The sequence below is a fragment of the Branchiostoma lanceolatum genome, chromosome 11 (assembly GCF_035083965.1).
Source record: "Branchiostoma lanceolatum isolate klBraLanc5 chromosome 11, klBraLanc5.hap2, whole genome shotgun sequence".
NCBI lineage: Eukaryota > Metazoa > Chordata > Leptocardii > Amphioxiformes > Branchiostomatidae > Branchiostoma > Branchiostoma lanceolatum.
This window is the reverse complement of record NC_089732.1, coordinates 14,771,424-14,787,299: the sequence shown is the minus strand read 5'-3', so window position 1 is coordinate 14,787,299 and position 15,876 is coordinate 14,771,424. Positions and strand designations below refer to the sequence as shown.

Here is a 15,876-nt window from a genome sequence, read left to right as displayed (position 1 = left end):
TATGACGTCATTACCAGCTGTTTGACTTCTTTCAAATTTCCGGATCAGTCACAGATTGTAGCTGCACTTTGCCCCCTTGATTGTAGAAACTTACGTGGACTTCAGCCCTTTCTTACTATCCGGGTCTTCTCAACAGGAGCAAAAGGTACTTGAGAAATTATATCCTGCGCCTTGTTGTATCTGAGTCGTTTTTAGAGGGAGAAAGTTGTTTATTTTATCATCTTTTCTGTTTGTTTATGAGTTATAGTGGATACGCCCACTTTACTGTCTGCCAGACCTGAACTCTAGCTTTCCACAGTTTTCAAGATGGCTACAGAGGGGATGGAAAGATCCGGGCTCGTTGCTGAAGGGGAAAACTTTACTCTGGACGGAAAACCTGTTCAGTTACTGAGTGGAGCAATCAACTATTTCAGGTGATGTGATTTTCTGTTGTGCAATTTCAGAAGAAAATCATACAAATGCAAGTTTGAAGCTTAATGTTGAATGTGAATATCATCTCTTTATTAATACAATTATCATTGTTGGTTGTGATTACTAACATATTGAATTGTAAACAATTTGTCAGATATGTCACAACACACTCTAACACACACTCACATACACTCACACACCTTCTCACACTCCCACATATTCACACACACTCTCAGATACACTCACACACACATACCTTCACATTCAAGCACACACACACACACACACACACACACTCACACACACACACACACACACACACACACACACACACACACACACACACACACACACACACACCCTCTCTCTGGACAGCAAAATCTGATTTGCAGCTTGTATTCTTCAGTACAAACCTGCAGCTGGTTGTGTTCGGTTTACTGGATATACAATACAAACAAAGAAACAAACAAACAAACACACAAACAAACAAACAAACAAACACATACACACCTGCAGATATTTTATAGGTGATATGATATAATTGTATACTAAATTTTCCCCAGGGTCCCGAGGGAATACTGGCGAGACAGGATGCTCAAGTTGAAAGCTTGCGGACTCAACACCCTGGAAACGTAACAACGCAAACTTTCTTGACCATAGAGCTGTTAACCATTGAATTTTGTTGCCAGTAAAAGTTGCACTTCCTCATGTACGCTTATTTCTCATGACTATAGTATATACAAAATGTATAATACCGTATTACGCTGGGTTATAGGAAAAACGCTGCTTACTTTTAACTATTTAGAGAGACTTTAGATTAGTACTAGTAACATTATAGTGTAATATTGTTTTATAATTAAAGTCTGCTGCTACAATTATCTGCAAAATCAAAAGAAATTTTGCTTAAGAACCATTTGTCTATAAAAGGCCACGCCAATTTAATTTCTTGGTTAACAGAATTTAAAAAAAATGCTAGATTGGAAAATCAACATAAAAACGGAATCTCAGAGGAAAGTTTGTACTTTGGTGCACACAGTTTTCAGGGAGTGAAGATGGTCAGGTGCAAGTTTTCACCCCAGCCTTCTGTTTTAATGATGTCCTCTTGCTAAAATGAAATAAAAAACTCTGCTAACCAAGAAATTAAATTGGTGTGGCCTAAGGTTGAAATAAAAATGTAAGACTTTGAAATATGTGAAAATGACACTGTTTCTGATGAATGTAGATATGTGTGCTGGAACCTTCACGAGCCAGAGAAGGGCAAGTTTGACTTCACGGGCATGCTAGACATTGCGTAAGTTATCTGTTCTGTTGGTTAGATATAAGACAATGTGGTGTCGCGGTGGCGTAGTGGCAGGGTGTTTGGTCCCAGAACCCAGAGATATCGAGTTCGAATCCGTGGTTCCCTGATTTGTCCCGCTGACGTTGTGCCCTCGGGAAAGGCACTTTACACTACTTTCCCCACTTTACTCAGGTGAAAATGAGTACCTAGCTTTGGTTAGGGACGTTCCTCGGATAGGACGTTAAATGGAGGCCCTAGTGTGTTTGAGAAGAGGCACACCTCAAGCACGTTAAAGAATCCATTTACATACTTAACTCAAGAATGTCTGGGTGGATGGTCTTGGTATTTGGTATGCTGGGAGGTCTTTATGAAACCTCAAAATGTTAAGATTTTGGGCCCCTTAATTTGCATTATTAATGAGGAAAGCTTATAAATCTGACTATATTGCATGATAAGACTCTGTGGCTCCTAACACCTGTTAGTTCCCAAACTTGGGCAAATATTCCCCTGCTGGTAGGTCCTGTCCCCCGGGGCCCTATAGCTTGTGGTCAAAACCTGTAAAAAACTTGTTTTGGATCAGTGGATAGCTTATTATAATAAGTGATGCTTGATTAAGTTGATATAATAGCTCTTCAGCAAGCTTAACTTGTTCAAGATCACTTTCCCTTTCATCTTGAACTCATATACTACTGTAAATGCAGAAATGTTCGCGATGTTTTGTTGTTGGCCTTTTTCGCGGCAACCGTTTCACTGCGAATATAAAACAGCCGCGAACTTTTTTATCTAATACCGTAGCAATGTATAACTATAGCGCTGCCGCGAAGTTAAAACCACCGCAAACAAGTTTTTGCCTTAGCGCAAACTAAAAACCATGCAAACTTAAATGCATTTACAGTATTTAGTTACTTCATACAATCTTTTCCAGGGCGTATCTCCAAGAAGCAGCAAACCTTGGTTTGTGGGTGATCTTTCGCCCTGGGCCTTACATATGTGCAGAGTGGGACTATGGAGGTCTGCCAAGGTATGTTTTCTCAAATGATATAGAAAATTACAAACCTCTCCATCTATGGACAACACAGTCAGCACCAAAGATCATAACTGCACATTTATATAACTCCTGTTTGATTCTTTATATGTATATGGGCTCCGTCGTAAAACCTCCTTGGTATGTCATGACCATATGCATGCAATATCCTAATTCACAACAGCCCTACAGCATCGACTATGGCTAAACAAGGAGCCCTATACAAGAATGGCAGTCTCTGCCACAAAAATCACATCTGTAAGCTGACTCAGTTCTGTTGAAAAGCTCTTTTCTGCGGATCCGCTTTTCTTCTTTCTTCTTTGATTCTTTAGGCCTAGGATAAAAATATGTTACTTCCCTTGACTTTACTCCAAGGGATAGTTATCATGTAAAGCTTAGACAATACTGGATTCCAGGTAATTAATGTTACATGTTGTTGTTCTTTTCTTGTGTGATCATCAGCTGGTTGCTGAGAGACCCAAAGATGCAGGTCCGGACCACATACCAACCCTACATGGATGCTGTGGAACGATTCTTTGATGCCCTTTTACCTATTGTCAAACCATTTCAGGTACGGATGTAACATTGCCATATTTGGGGTAATATCTTGTGCCAATCCTATCATTAGTTCGTTAAAATCCTCCCACACCATTTCTGCCCATTTCTGTTTCATAACCCTGGGCCACTCTATGGTGCAATCACTGCAGCAGGGGGCTAGTCCACTGGTAATGGAGTGTGTTTAACTTCCATACTGTTTCAGAAGTATGGACCATTTTTATAAACTTAAAGTCTTTGGTATGACTCAATGCATATACGCCTCTTGTCCAGAGGTGTCCTACCTGGGGCTTGAACCCCAGTCCTTCTGGTCCAAGTAATTTGAACCAGATGTGGTGAGAGACAGAAGCGCAGACCACTACACCACAGGGACACCCCCAAGCAAATCCTATCATACTGATACTATATTTTTTCAGTGCCTCAGTTTGAAAGTCGTGTTCAGTGCCTTTCCCAAGGGCACAACATCAGTGGCATGTCAGGGGATTGGAACCCAGGACCTCTGGGTTCTGGGGCAAGCACCCTATTATGACATGATGCTGTAACTATGCTAAACTGTAACTATATGCTATAATTCTAGATATCAGAGTGACTTTTAAAAATTTAGAAATGGTATTTCTGATGTCACATCTCCACAGTACAAAGAAGGTGGACCCATCATCGCTGTGCAAGTGGAGAACGAGTACGGTTCCTACGCTAGAGATGACAAGTATCTGAGCGCCGTGAAACAGGTAAGATAGAAATAGATACACTACATGTAAATTTTGTTATCAAGTTTTACTTCTCTAAAGAATGGGAACTTATAGCAAAGCTATTTAGAGTAGTCCAAATAGCATTGTGATAGGTTTTGACAATGCTCGATATCATTGGAAGGAGATTTTATCATTAAGTCTATTATTACCATTTTAATCTTTCATTCTCAGATTTGCAACTTTATTTTGTCGAAATATAAAAAGATCACATCAAACTTGGCAACAAAGCGTTAAAAACAGTTCAGAATCTGTAAATTGTACAGACTGTACCTCTGTCATTATTTGCCCTAACCAAGTAATTCAATACATTTTAACTCTGTCAATTGTTGCATTATAATATAGCATATAGTGTTTAATTTATGATACTGTAAATCACTTTTTAAATTAATATAACGGCAGGAAAATATAGCTGTTGGTGGAAATGGAGTAGGTCACAGCACTTAATTTCAACAGTGGGAACAAACATTACTGTGACAGTCTTAAATGTTATACTTTAAGTGATCAAATATTTGTGATGATAACATTTTAGCTGTTGACTAGTGACCGTTAAATCAGCTGAAATTAAGTTACAGTTAACAAATCAAGAATTACAATATTACTTTAGTGGTGGTTGGGTTTGTACCTTGGGTGATATGGAATACACTGTATTCTCTATAATTTAGTATAAATCACATTTCTTTCCGTATGTACTGGTATACGTACATGTAGGTTATCCAGAAAAGCGGCGTTGAAGAACTACTACTGACTTCTGATGGAGGCCAGATTGAAAGACAGGAGAAGGGTTGCATTCCAGGGGGTAGGAAATACCTGCAGTCACTAACTAACACTTTTCCCTCACATGTACATGCATGTTAACCCTTCGCAATGAAAGTTGTCCTTTTGGCTACACCAATTTTATTTGTTGCTTCTCGGAATAGCCTGTCCTGTTTTTCCCATTTTGAAAAAAAAAATTGGTTCAGTATTCCCATACACAAATTTCTACTCACGATTTTACTATTTGTTCAGTTGTAAAACTCAATAGCCACCAAAATAGATCATAAAGGCCTGCACATACCTTAAAAGTGTGGTCACATTTTATAACAAGACATATATTATAATTTTTCATTTATTAAAACTATTTCTCAATATCAATCCATATATTACATGGCAAAAGTTGATTTTGTTACTGAAATTATAGTACTAGATCAAAGAATGGGGTTAAAATAATTTTCAAAATCTTATCCAGTTGCTTGAGTAGTTATTTTTGGCGTATCTTATTACCTGGATGTCTAACCATCATCAACGAAAGAATGGGGTTCATTGCATAAAATAAGACATACAAAGCTGAAACTTGAATAATCCTCTTATTCTTTATGTTATGTAAACCCTTATCTCTACTCAAATTTCGCCCTGTCACTCCAATTTTTTTCTGAAAAAATCCGAGAAAAATCAGCAAATAAAATTGCTGCGGCCTTAATAAAAAAAGAAAGAATTGTAGCTGAAATGTTGGAGAAAATGAGCTGCCGGAAATTGTTTTGGGGTCGATATTGGTTAGAAGACAATAAGATGATGATGACGAAAACAGGTATTGCTTGACAACCGCTTTTTTGACCTGACCAAATATCTACATGTCAAATTGTTTTTTCACAAACCTCAGTGGGAAAAAATCATTCTTAGTCACATACTGTGACATGGTGAAAATAGAGATGCAGAAAATTATTTGGAAATGTATGCTGTTTTGTGGCAAAGTCATTGTATAGTAACATGCATGTCCAGAACTAAACTCAACACAAAAAGTTTAGAATTATGTGATAATATTTGATCATATAAATTCAATTGCACTTTTCATTACGATGGCCCATTTGTTATGATCATACATTCGTGGGTTGAGCACCAGGGAGAAAAAGTAGTACCAAATTTCCCTAAAGGATCATATTTGTGTCATTTTTAATGAATCAGATGTGATTTTATGTAATGGAAAGTTCCCTTTAAAATGTATTGGTCATTTCTTCTGGTCAGGTTTGTGCAGCGAGCACCTTTTTTTTTCGTTTCAAGGAATCCTTGAGGTGAAGCATGATGCTTTTTCAAGTAGCTAGTGGTAGTGCAATGCGGCTTTGCCACGGCTCGAGTTTTTGGCCAAGCACACCGGGTCACCCCTACTCTTCTCGATAGGTGTGTTGGGTTCTTTTACGTGCATAGGTTGGAGGCTTATGCCTGAAGCTCCCTCATACACAGGGCCGCCGGCTTTACGTCACCATCCGAAATGACGAATGCAATCCCTAACAACATTTCAGAGCTGGAGTCGACCCTTTGGATCAAATTCGGGCCCTAGGATTCACAGAATTTGATCCAGATGGCAAAGCAGCGGGTTGTGTTACCGCTTGCCCCACCTTGGGTCACCGAAAATAAGGTTCAAACACTGTTGGTTGGAAGGGGAATCGAGGCACTCTTTTTTCTTTATAGTAACACTCACATAGTTAGCTCTGGTGTTTGACCTTAGAATGTAAGATAACGAAAAATTTTATATCATGGAAAAGGTTTAGTAAACATTAAGATTTTCAATGATATGAAATACAGTTGATGATGGAGATGTGATTGATTAAATTTAAGTTTCCAAACTTTTTGTGTTGAGTGTAATATAATATATACTAACCAACCCACAATAAATCCCTTGTATGGAAAATTTCAGCTTTCCTGGTGATGGTGGCAAGTTGTTGATGGCTCGAACATTGTTTTCTTTTGTTTCTTCCGGGTGGCTTATTTCTTCTGTTCATCCTTATAGGCTGTGGAAAGTAGGGGTGTCTGTGAGCTTCTGTTTACGTCTGACAATGATTGGGGCTTCAACAAAGGCCGCATCCCTGGCGGTAGGAAACACATTCACTACCAAAAATCACTTTTCTTAAATAAATGTTTCTTGTTTTTCCTCCTACAAAGAATTTTTTTCTGTCAGCAAGAATATTAATCTGTATACAAAAATCCCTGTTTTAGGCACAACAAGAATCCCTGTTTTTAGCACAAGCAAGAATTGCATCATTCTAAGAATTTTTTTCTTGAACTTTCTTAAACCAAGAAAGTTCAAGAAAATTATTCTAGTAGAATCAAATTTTCAAGAAAAAATATCTTAAGGAAGGAATCTGTAAGGATACCATATCTAACCAAATAAAATACGAATCTTGAAGTAAGACAGCAAAAGACAATTTTTCTTATTTTTCTAGAAAATTCTTATTGGAAAACATCATGCTAGAAATATTTTCTTAACTTCAGAAAAAAAAGAAATAAGATTCTTTATGTAAGAAATGACAAAGACAACACTTCGCAGAAGGTTTCTTGAATTTTCTTGCTTTTCTTTGTATAAGAAAATATTTCTCAACATAAGAAAACAAGAAAAATTAGAAAAAAACAAACAATATTTTTGTTCTGATGGCTTTCCAACCATTTCCCAACATATATATACTTGCTTACTTTCCTTACGGCAGTCCAACGTTGTCCGATGACGACCTCTAATTGCTCTCCAATTCAGGCTGATGGCACTCTTCCGCAACTCAACTCACCCTGCAGCTTGTCAGCGGGGGGATGTTTGAGTGTTGAACATTGACGGTCCTCCCTGTACAGCCAACCTTTTACCACAGCTTGCCACGTAGCACAATTCTCTGCTTCTTTCCAAAGTCTATACTTGCCAAAAAAGCACTACTGCTTGCAAACATCATCAGGTTGTTTATCATTTTATGATTTGAGCACGCTTATTTCATTTCAGACTGTACAAAATAATGCTAAATTTGAATATTAACTTGAAAACAAAATCAGAGGGTTGTACGTTAGTACACACATGCAGTTTCAGGGAATAAATCTAGATATATTTGTAGTAAGATTTTCTCCCAAAGAGAGTGTTTTCATTTTGATCGTTGCTAAGTTTTGACTTTACAATGTCAGAGAATTAACTTGAAAGAGATGTATTAGCTTTACAAATACTCGAACAAAAAAGAGTTCCGGCACCTAATTGATGCTAATGCTAGTTCGACGTTATGTGCACTTTCACTGCACGAAATGGCCTCGGATCCTGACGTATCCGGACAGGAGAACTCGGAGATCCGGAACCTCAGATCCGTAAGAATCCAGACGGATACGGGGGCGTATTGTACTAAAACAACTCAAATTTACCTGAATTAACTTGCATGTGCAAGTGGTATACCACATCAGTATACCACTTGCATCTGTAGTTTAATGTAGGTAAATTTGAGTTGTTTTAGTACAATACGCCCCCGCGTATCCATCTGGATTCTTACGGATCTGAGGTTCCGGATCCCGTTTGTCCTGTCTGGATACGTCAGGATCCGAGGCCATTTCGTGCAGTGTTACTTTGTTATTGCTTTAACTGCAATCTTCTGTATTTTGTCCTTTCTCTGAACAGTGTTGATGACTGCAAACTTTAACTTCAACCCAAAGAAACAGCTGGGTGCTCTCAAGAAGATGCAGGTAACAGTACATTTCCTTCGATAAGTTATATTCATGCCTCTTGTATACATACACACTAAGGGTCGGTTTACACGAGGATCTGACGACGAATGTCCTACGACACTTGTCGCGCGGTGCGTGTCGCAGGACAGATTTTTAACCCGTGTAAACAGGCCTCGCAACGCGCCTCGCCGTTTTTCTTGTTGCGCCTCCAGGGTTGACGTACGACACATCATGGGGAGTCTACGACATGACCCATCCTGGTGTAAACGGGAAAGTGTCGCAGGCAGCCCATTTCCGCGGTGGGTCACCAGGGTTCACGGCAGTGCAACGGGCGCCGGCATACGGCGGGATTTACAGTCGTTGTGTGTGTACCGAAAAGTGTCCTAGGCGAGTGTCGTACGGCAAACGTCTTAGTTTGTGAAAAGTGCCTCGTGTAAACCGGCCCTAAGTAGAGTATGGAATGCTTTCGGAAATTTTTTGTAGTCAAATTGAATTTTGCAAAACATCCAAAATGATTTTGCTGTTAAGGATAAAAATGTCTTGAATGACATGATACTTGGTTATAAACTCTCAAGACATTTGTAGCTTAAACAATTTGGCAAAACTTGGCACAATTGCATATACGTACAAAATGGATGTGCAGGAACAATTCATATTCACAGATATACACATTCGTATAGATGCAGAAAACTGATACATGTACTTGGTTATAAAATCTTAAGACATTTGTAGCTAAAACAATTTGGCAAAACTAATTATCGCACAATTGCAAAAATGCACAAGATGGATGTTCAATATAGTCTGATTTAGATGCAGAAAAGTAACATTATTCGTTTACCATAAGATCAGCACCAAGGACAGTTATCACGATTCTTTGCGTCTTCCCAAACTCTATACTCCCACAAAAGCAATGCTACTAGCAAACAACGTAGAACAGTCATCCAATTTAGATCCTTAAGCAGATATACACATTTTCCTAGTCTGATATAGATGCAGAATACTAACATTGAACATTAACCATAAAATCAGCACCAAGGACAGTTATCAGCACCGCGAGGACATAAGCCATCTCCCTGAACTACAGATTTGGTGCCACTTAAAAACTTAAAGGCACCCAGAGCATTTTATGAGACTGACAACTGGAAATGTTCTAGTTGCTGTAATCTTTATGAAATTGACATTTAATGCCCCTGTTTACCACAGTTGCGTGCAGATTTCTTATCAAAAGGGCTCAAAAGCGGCACAAAACTATAAGCTACATGGTGATCTTTTAGTTTCACGCGCCTAGTGTAAATAGACCGATACAATAGCCCCGCATGACTCCGTCAAAACGTAGAAATGCAAAATCAAAACATAAAAATGCAAATATTTGACGGACATGCAGTCACTCTCTCATTGGTCCAACCACTAATTGTGATGGACAGTCAGGATCAGTCTATTAGGGCTTGGATTTTCCATCAGTTCTCATCACACAACGACATTGCTCCTTTAATGTCGATATGTAATGGTATAGTGTTATTGAAACTTGCTACATGTATGTGTAGGAATGACTAGAAATGGGAGTTTCTTTACTCAAGTTTCAAGCCTCCTAAAATGCTCTGGATGCCTTTGATCTCAGCAAGGGGGATCTGATGCATCCTACATGATCTTAGCAACAAACAATATTTGTTTTATTTACTAAAAAGTTAATATTAAGCAGACATGAATAAAAAAAAGCTAATGCCACAGCAATCAAATCTGTTTGTTCTGGAATTTGAAAAATAACAGTATGTGCTTAACTGCACAAACAATTGAGTGTGAAGAAAGCCTGAGGACCAGGTCTATGCATGAATTAAAAAAAAAATGATTGTGTGGGCTTTTATTCTTGTTTGAATTTCCCCATGTCCTTGAAATATACATGCACAGAGATAAAGCAACTCTCCAATACCTTTATGACATGATTGTTAAACAAGATTGTAGTATTCTGTGCCATAGATGTGTATTTTAACAACTTATTTTTGGAAGTAATATTGTCCATTACTTGATAGTTTTTAAGTATATGTAAGATGATTTGAATGTCTACTGCCAGGCTCAAACTTGTTTGTACATCGTTTTTTAATTCAGTTTGTAGAACTGCAACAAACCGATGAAAGATATCTTGAATCTTGACAAATTTCTTTCTTTCATTCTCTATAACATGCAACTGTATGATACATTGTGCAATAATTTCTTACCCTCCTGTATGTCCAGCCCAACCGACCCTTAATGGTGATGGAGTTCTGGTCAGGCTGGTTTGACCACTGGGGCAGAGATCACCACAAACTACATGTGGAAAGTGAGTCAAACTATTGCGTTTTGTAGAAATACTCATCATTATCATCTTTATCCAATTTCCAATGTTTATCACTGAGGCAGGTCGTCATTGTCTCCCAGTTTTTCTTATTTTTTGTGTCCGTTGCATTCTCTCTCATTTGATACCCATGTTTACAAGGTCCCACTGTTCTTTGTTCTTCTCTAAGTCATTGCTTTTCCCCCTTTCTCCCTCTCTTCCCTTTTTCCTGTTATAGACACCATTTAGTGCCACCCTGGGAAGCCTTAGCCTAAGCATTCTCACGACGTGTCCCTTGAGTCATTGCAGTCTTGCTCTTTGCATAAGCACTTAGGTTTCTGACTATGTCAATTTGCTTATATGTTAGGTTTCAGATAGGTCTTAGACTATAATTAATAATAATATATCAAATGCTTCTGAGCAACCTAAAGTTGCAAAACTTTAAATTTGACTGCTACCAAATACATCGTGTATACATAGATCATGATGTAAGTAAAGCTTATATGATACATTTGCATGTTTTGATTTCATTCTCCAGAGTTTGAGCAGTTGTTGGGGGACATTCTGAGGTTTCCATCTTCTGTCAACTTCTACATGTTCCATGGAGGCACCAACTTTGGCTTCATGAACGGAGCTAATTACATCAATGGGTACAAACCAGATGTCACCAGTTATGGTGAGTTCACAGCTTCACAACAAAGTACCATGCAATGTCAAATTGATTCGATTTTTCAAAATATAAAGGCACAATATGTTTTTAGTTTTAGACTAGGATCCTGCATGAATCCGAATTTAAAATGCATCCTGAATTTATGTGTCAAAAACTGGTCCGATTGAAATCTGTTGACTTTTTTTATATATGTTTTTGTGCTACAGTAACTGTAACAGGACTTAGTATTGTTTCAACTGCAAACTTAAAACACCACATAAACATCCTTTCCACTCCAACAGTAAAATTTAATCCCTAAGGCCACACCAATTTAATTTCTTGGTTAGCAGATTTTTTTTAAAAAGCCAGATTGGAAAATCAACATGAAAACAGAATCTCAGAGGAAAGTTTGTACTTTGGGTCACACAGTTTCAGGGAGTGAACAGGGTCAGGTGCAAGTTTTCACCTCAGCCTTCTGTTTTAATGATGTCCTTGTGCTAAAATCTGTTAACCAAGAAATTAAATTGGTGTGGTCTAAACTGTGAATTTATATATCAATTATAGTTTTTGAAATGTTGTATTTCAGACTATGATGCCCCACTGTCAGAGGCAGGAGACCCGACCCCAAAGTACTACAAAACAAGGGAACTCCTGAAAACACTGGCGATGAAAGGGTCAGGTAAAAGGCTTGACAAATGTACTACCCTATTTTTTTCTCAAATAAAGTACGCACTTTTGAAAAATTTCAAAGTTCAAAAGGCATCACAAATCATTGCCAAAGTCAAGTACTTTATTTGAGGTTACTGCCAGGACAAATTGGAAGAGGACCTCAAACCCTTTCTCAATCAAGCCAGGAATCCAGTTGTGGTGCAACAATGCATGGCTCAATACCTGCTAATTTGAAAAGTTTGCAACTTATCGTAGGCAATTCTCAAGTTTGCAGAGATGATGCCGGTGGGGTAAACAAGAGAATCTTATTGATTTAAGCAAAATTACCTAGAGAAAAGAGAAGGAACCCCATAAATTTGAATGTATTCTGTTCAAAATGTGTTCAAGATCAATGGAGAAGGGATGTGAACCTTATTTGAGGTTTCTGACTTTACGTTTCAGTTCTGCAAATTTGTCTTGAACTAGCCCCAAATCAGGGGTGCATACTTTAATTTAAAGAATATGGAATATTAGAAACAAATTTTACAACTTTTTTACAAAATGAATCAGATTCCTCTATTAGCAAAAAACAGATAACCAATGCAAACTAGCTAATATGCAAATGTGTGCATATTTTTTAGTATCCAAATCATGAAGTTGATGTAAGAACAACAATATCAGATGGTGCAGAATGAATGCATTATTTTCTATAAACAAATATTCTAACAACACGAATGGTACAAACAATGATTCATGACCAAAGGTAATAGTTTAACATATTCAAGATTCAAATTGTGTGGTGACCATGTGCACAAAGATAACATTCTTGATTAACATAATTGTACATGTTTCAACAGTCACAAACGTTACATTATCTGATATATTTTTTTTTTTCTTCTTCGTTTTTCTAGTTGCAAATGAGCTGCCTGAAGTTCCACCAGCTACAGAGAAGAGCAGCTACGGTAAGTTGGTTGGACAGAAAATTTGACAGTTATTTTTAAAATTACTGGCCAAAGAAACATATTCAACTGTTAAATCATTCATTGACTGAGTCTGAGTGACTGTCCCCTTTCTTAAAAATAAAATCTGTTTTGCAGGACCATTTCCTGTTGAAAAATACATCACATTTGAAGATGCCTTAAAAGTGCTGGGTGAGGTATGAATATTTTTTTTTTGGTTATAAAGATATGCAATAACTAACTAAAAAGCTGCTAATGTTCTAATCATTTCTTTCAAGTTTGAATTTACTCTTTGATTTAAGCAAAATTATATACCTTTGTTGTGTTCCTTTCTAAGTATGTCTAGACTAAGTCCTATGACAAAAATCAAGTTAAATACAGGGAAGAAATTTTGTTCAATTTCATGAACTTAAAATGAAGCCGGCCATGGGTAGAAATCATCAGCTATAAAGGAATAATCTATGATGTAGCACATTATATTGAGATAGTGTCAGCTCTCATAATTCCTCCAGGTACTGTAAGATCTCATTTAAAGAATGAGTTATCGAGACCTTCTTAAGAAATTAATGTCTTAAAACCTGGATAAGACTAAGTCTTATAGATATGTAAAGTTTGCATACCTTGGAAAGTACTGATGCTGCATTAGTTGATAGCTTTATCACATTTTCTTTCAATGTGGCAGTCCTAGAATGCTCGATGGAATTATGACAGTTGACGTTAATTTGTCATTTGTTCCCTTAAGCCAATCAAGAGTGAGACAGTGATGTCCATGGAGATGCTCCCCATCAACAATGACAATGGACAGTCCTACGGCTACATCCTGTACAGGCACAAGTTGTCTGAGACACCTGCCACGGAGTCTGTCACGCTCAAGTGTGATGTGAGGGACAGAGCACAGGTCAGGTTTTAATAATTCATTTCCTTTATCTATTTAACCTGCAGTAGATGTGTGGCGTCTGTGTGGCATAGTGGCAGAGCATCTCAGGCTATGAACCAATGAGACCCAGGTTCAATCCCCAGTGGAGTACCCAGACATGTCCGGACATGCACCCAGACATTGTGCCCTTGGGAAAGGCACTTAACACATATTTCCCATGTCCTAAGCCCTACAGTAGGGTTTGGGTTGGCGTTAAGAAGGGCATCCAGCCGTAAAAACTCTTGCTGCAAAAAAGACTTGCACTTGATGAGGAGTCCTGGGGCTCCCCCATCCATGCGCAAGCACGTCCAACCTCCATATGATGGGGAATAAAAAAGACGTTAACTTTGACAGAGAGAGAGAGACACACACTCAGGTCTATTGACCTGTTTTTCAGGCTCCCTGGATACAAAAACAATACACAGCTAAAAGCTAATCATAAGTTTTGTGATGTAACAAATTTTACTATTTTCACCAGCCTGCAGCTGGAGAACATAATTCCGCCACCCTGAAAAAATACATCCAAACAGATCTCCAACCCAACTTCCCCCATTATAATGCACTCCAGACCTATATAGATATATTATAAAAAAATCAAGGCATACCTGAGGGATGCTGCACTAGAAATCTCTCATGTCAAACCCTCCGTTTTTTTAAAAGTGGCGGATGGTATGTAACACTCAAACAGCCTGTTTAACATAGATTTTTAATTCTTATACGTCGAAATGTAAAAATCTTTTTTCTTCCATAATGATTCATGTAACTTACGTGTACTTATTTTATTAGACTAAAATCCTTTAATTGAGCAACAACACCACAGGTCATTGGTCAGAAATTACTCGTGCAATGGCAGTCAGTGCTGAATTGCTGCAGGGTTTACAATGATTATCTTATAATACAGAACAGATACATATTTGCTCCACACTTGCAAGGGTCTTGGCGGCTGCCATTCGGCGCCAGCAGGTGACCTCATGATCAATGTGGTATCGTGTGGCGCAATCGGTAGAGTGTTCCGCTCAGAACCGAGAGGTCCCGGGTTAGAAACCTCGATATGCCACTGATGTTGTGCCCTTGGGAAAGGCACTTAACAGGACTTTGCTCACTCCACCCAGTTTTGAAATGACAGATAAATGTTAGTAGTTCTGCCTGAGTGTCTTTCTTTCCCTGCAGATATTTGTGAATAGTAAAGAGTCAGGCATGCTGAACTGGAGAGTTGGGGAGATTGCTCTGTCAGGGTTGAAGGTAAAAATGGATTTCCTGACCTTCTTTTGCAATTTCTGCAAAAGTAGTGTTGCTACTGTAAACTGCCATTATTGTGGTAACAGGACCTGGTGATACATTTCTTTGAGATGTTAAAACTTTTAATATTGAGAGCTGATTATTGAGTAGCAATCATAATCATTGTGGTGATGGTCAAGTGCAAGACATGGCAAGGTATAACTCAAACAGGCCGAGGACTTTCTCATTGTCTCTATTGAAATATGTTAAATCTTTAAGCTATACATTGGTTCACAATGAATAGAGATCTGATTTCAATGAAGTGACACTCTTGAGACGATATTGACAAGCATTATTTCTTTTGGACCAGGCATAATCATCTATCATACTAATAGACATGTATTTTACATGTTCTTGTTTTTGATATGTTCTTGTTTTTGCAGTTGCAACATTTTGTACTTTACCATCATGTTCTGTTTTTGTAATGATCAATGATCACAACTTACCATAATTATGATGTTTTTATCTCCATGAAAAAAGGCTATTATGTGGATAGCTTATTAGTGTTACTTGAAATGGTGATAATGCAAATCAGAATCTAATTTGCATAAGTAGGGGCCATTTTATAAACCCACTCCGTTCAATGGTACAACAATTAAAATCTGAAACATATGTTGTAACTGAGAAATAAAGGGACATTGATAGATAAAAGTTATGCAAATAAAG

At 37.9% G+C, this 15,876-nt stretch overlaps 1 protein-coding gene across 1 annotated transcript in view; it reads left to right on the top strand.

Annotated features, from left to right (window-relative positions):
- The first annotated feature begins 9 nt into the window (after positions 1-9).
- The window catches only part of LOC136444689 (beta-galactosidase-1-like protein 2), a 22,664-nt gene continuing 6,797 nt past the window's right edge, over positions 10-15,876 (top strand). Inside the window, exons 1-16 of the mRNA XM_066442377.1 lie at positions 10-145; positions 248-413; positions 975-1,043; positions 1,634-1,702; positions 2,616-2,711; positions 3,177-3,285; positions 3,905-3,997; positions 4,727-4,814; positions 8,406-8,470; positions 10,682-10,766; positions 11,299-11,436; positions 11,996-12,088; positions 12,969-13,019; positions 13,155-13,213; positions 13,759-13,914; positions 15,103-15,174. Of these exons, the coding sequence (XP_066298474.1) occupies positions 307-413; positions 975-1,043; positions 1,634-1,702; positions 2,616-2,711; positions 3,177-3,285; positions 3,905-3,997; positions 4,727-4,814; positions 8,406-8,470; positions 10,682-10,766; positions 11,299-11,436; positions 11,996-12,088; positions 12,969-13,019; positions 13,155-13,213; positions 13,759-13,914; positions 15,103-15,174 (1,350 nt within the window). The 5' untranslated portion in view covers positions 10-145; positions 248-306. The remainder of the gene's footprint in view (positions 146-247; positions 414-974; positions 1,044-1,633; positions 1,703-2,615; positions 2,712-3,176; positions 3,286-3,904; positions 3,998-4,726; positions 4,815-8,405; positions 8,471-10,681; positions 10,767-11,298; positions 11,437-11,995; positions 12,089-12,968; positions 13,020-13,154; positions 13,214-13,758; positions 13,915-15,102; positions 15,175-15,876) is intronic.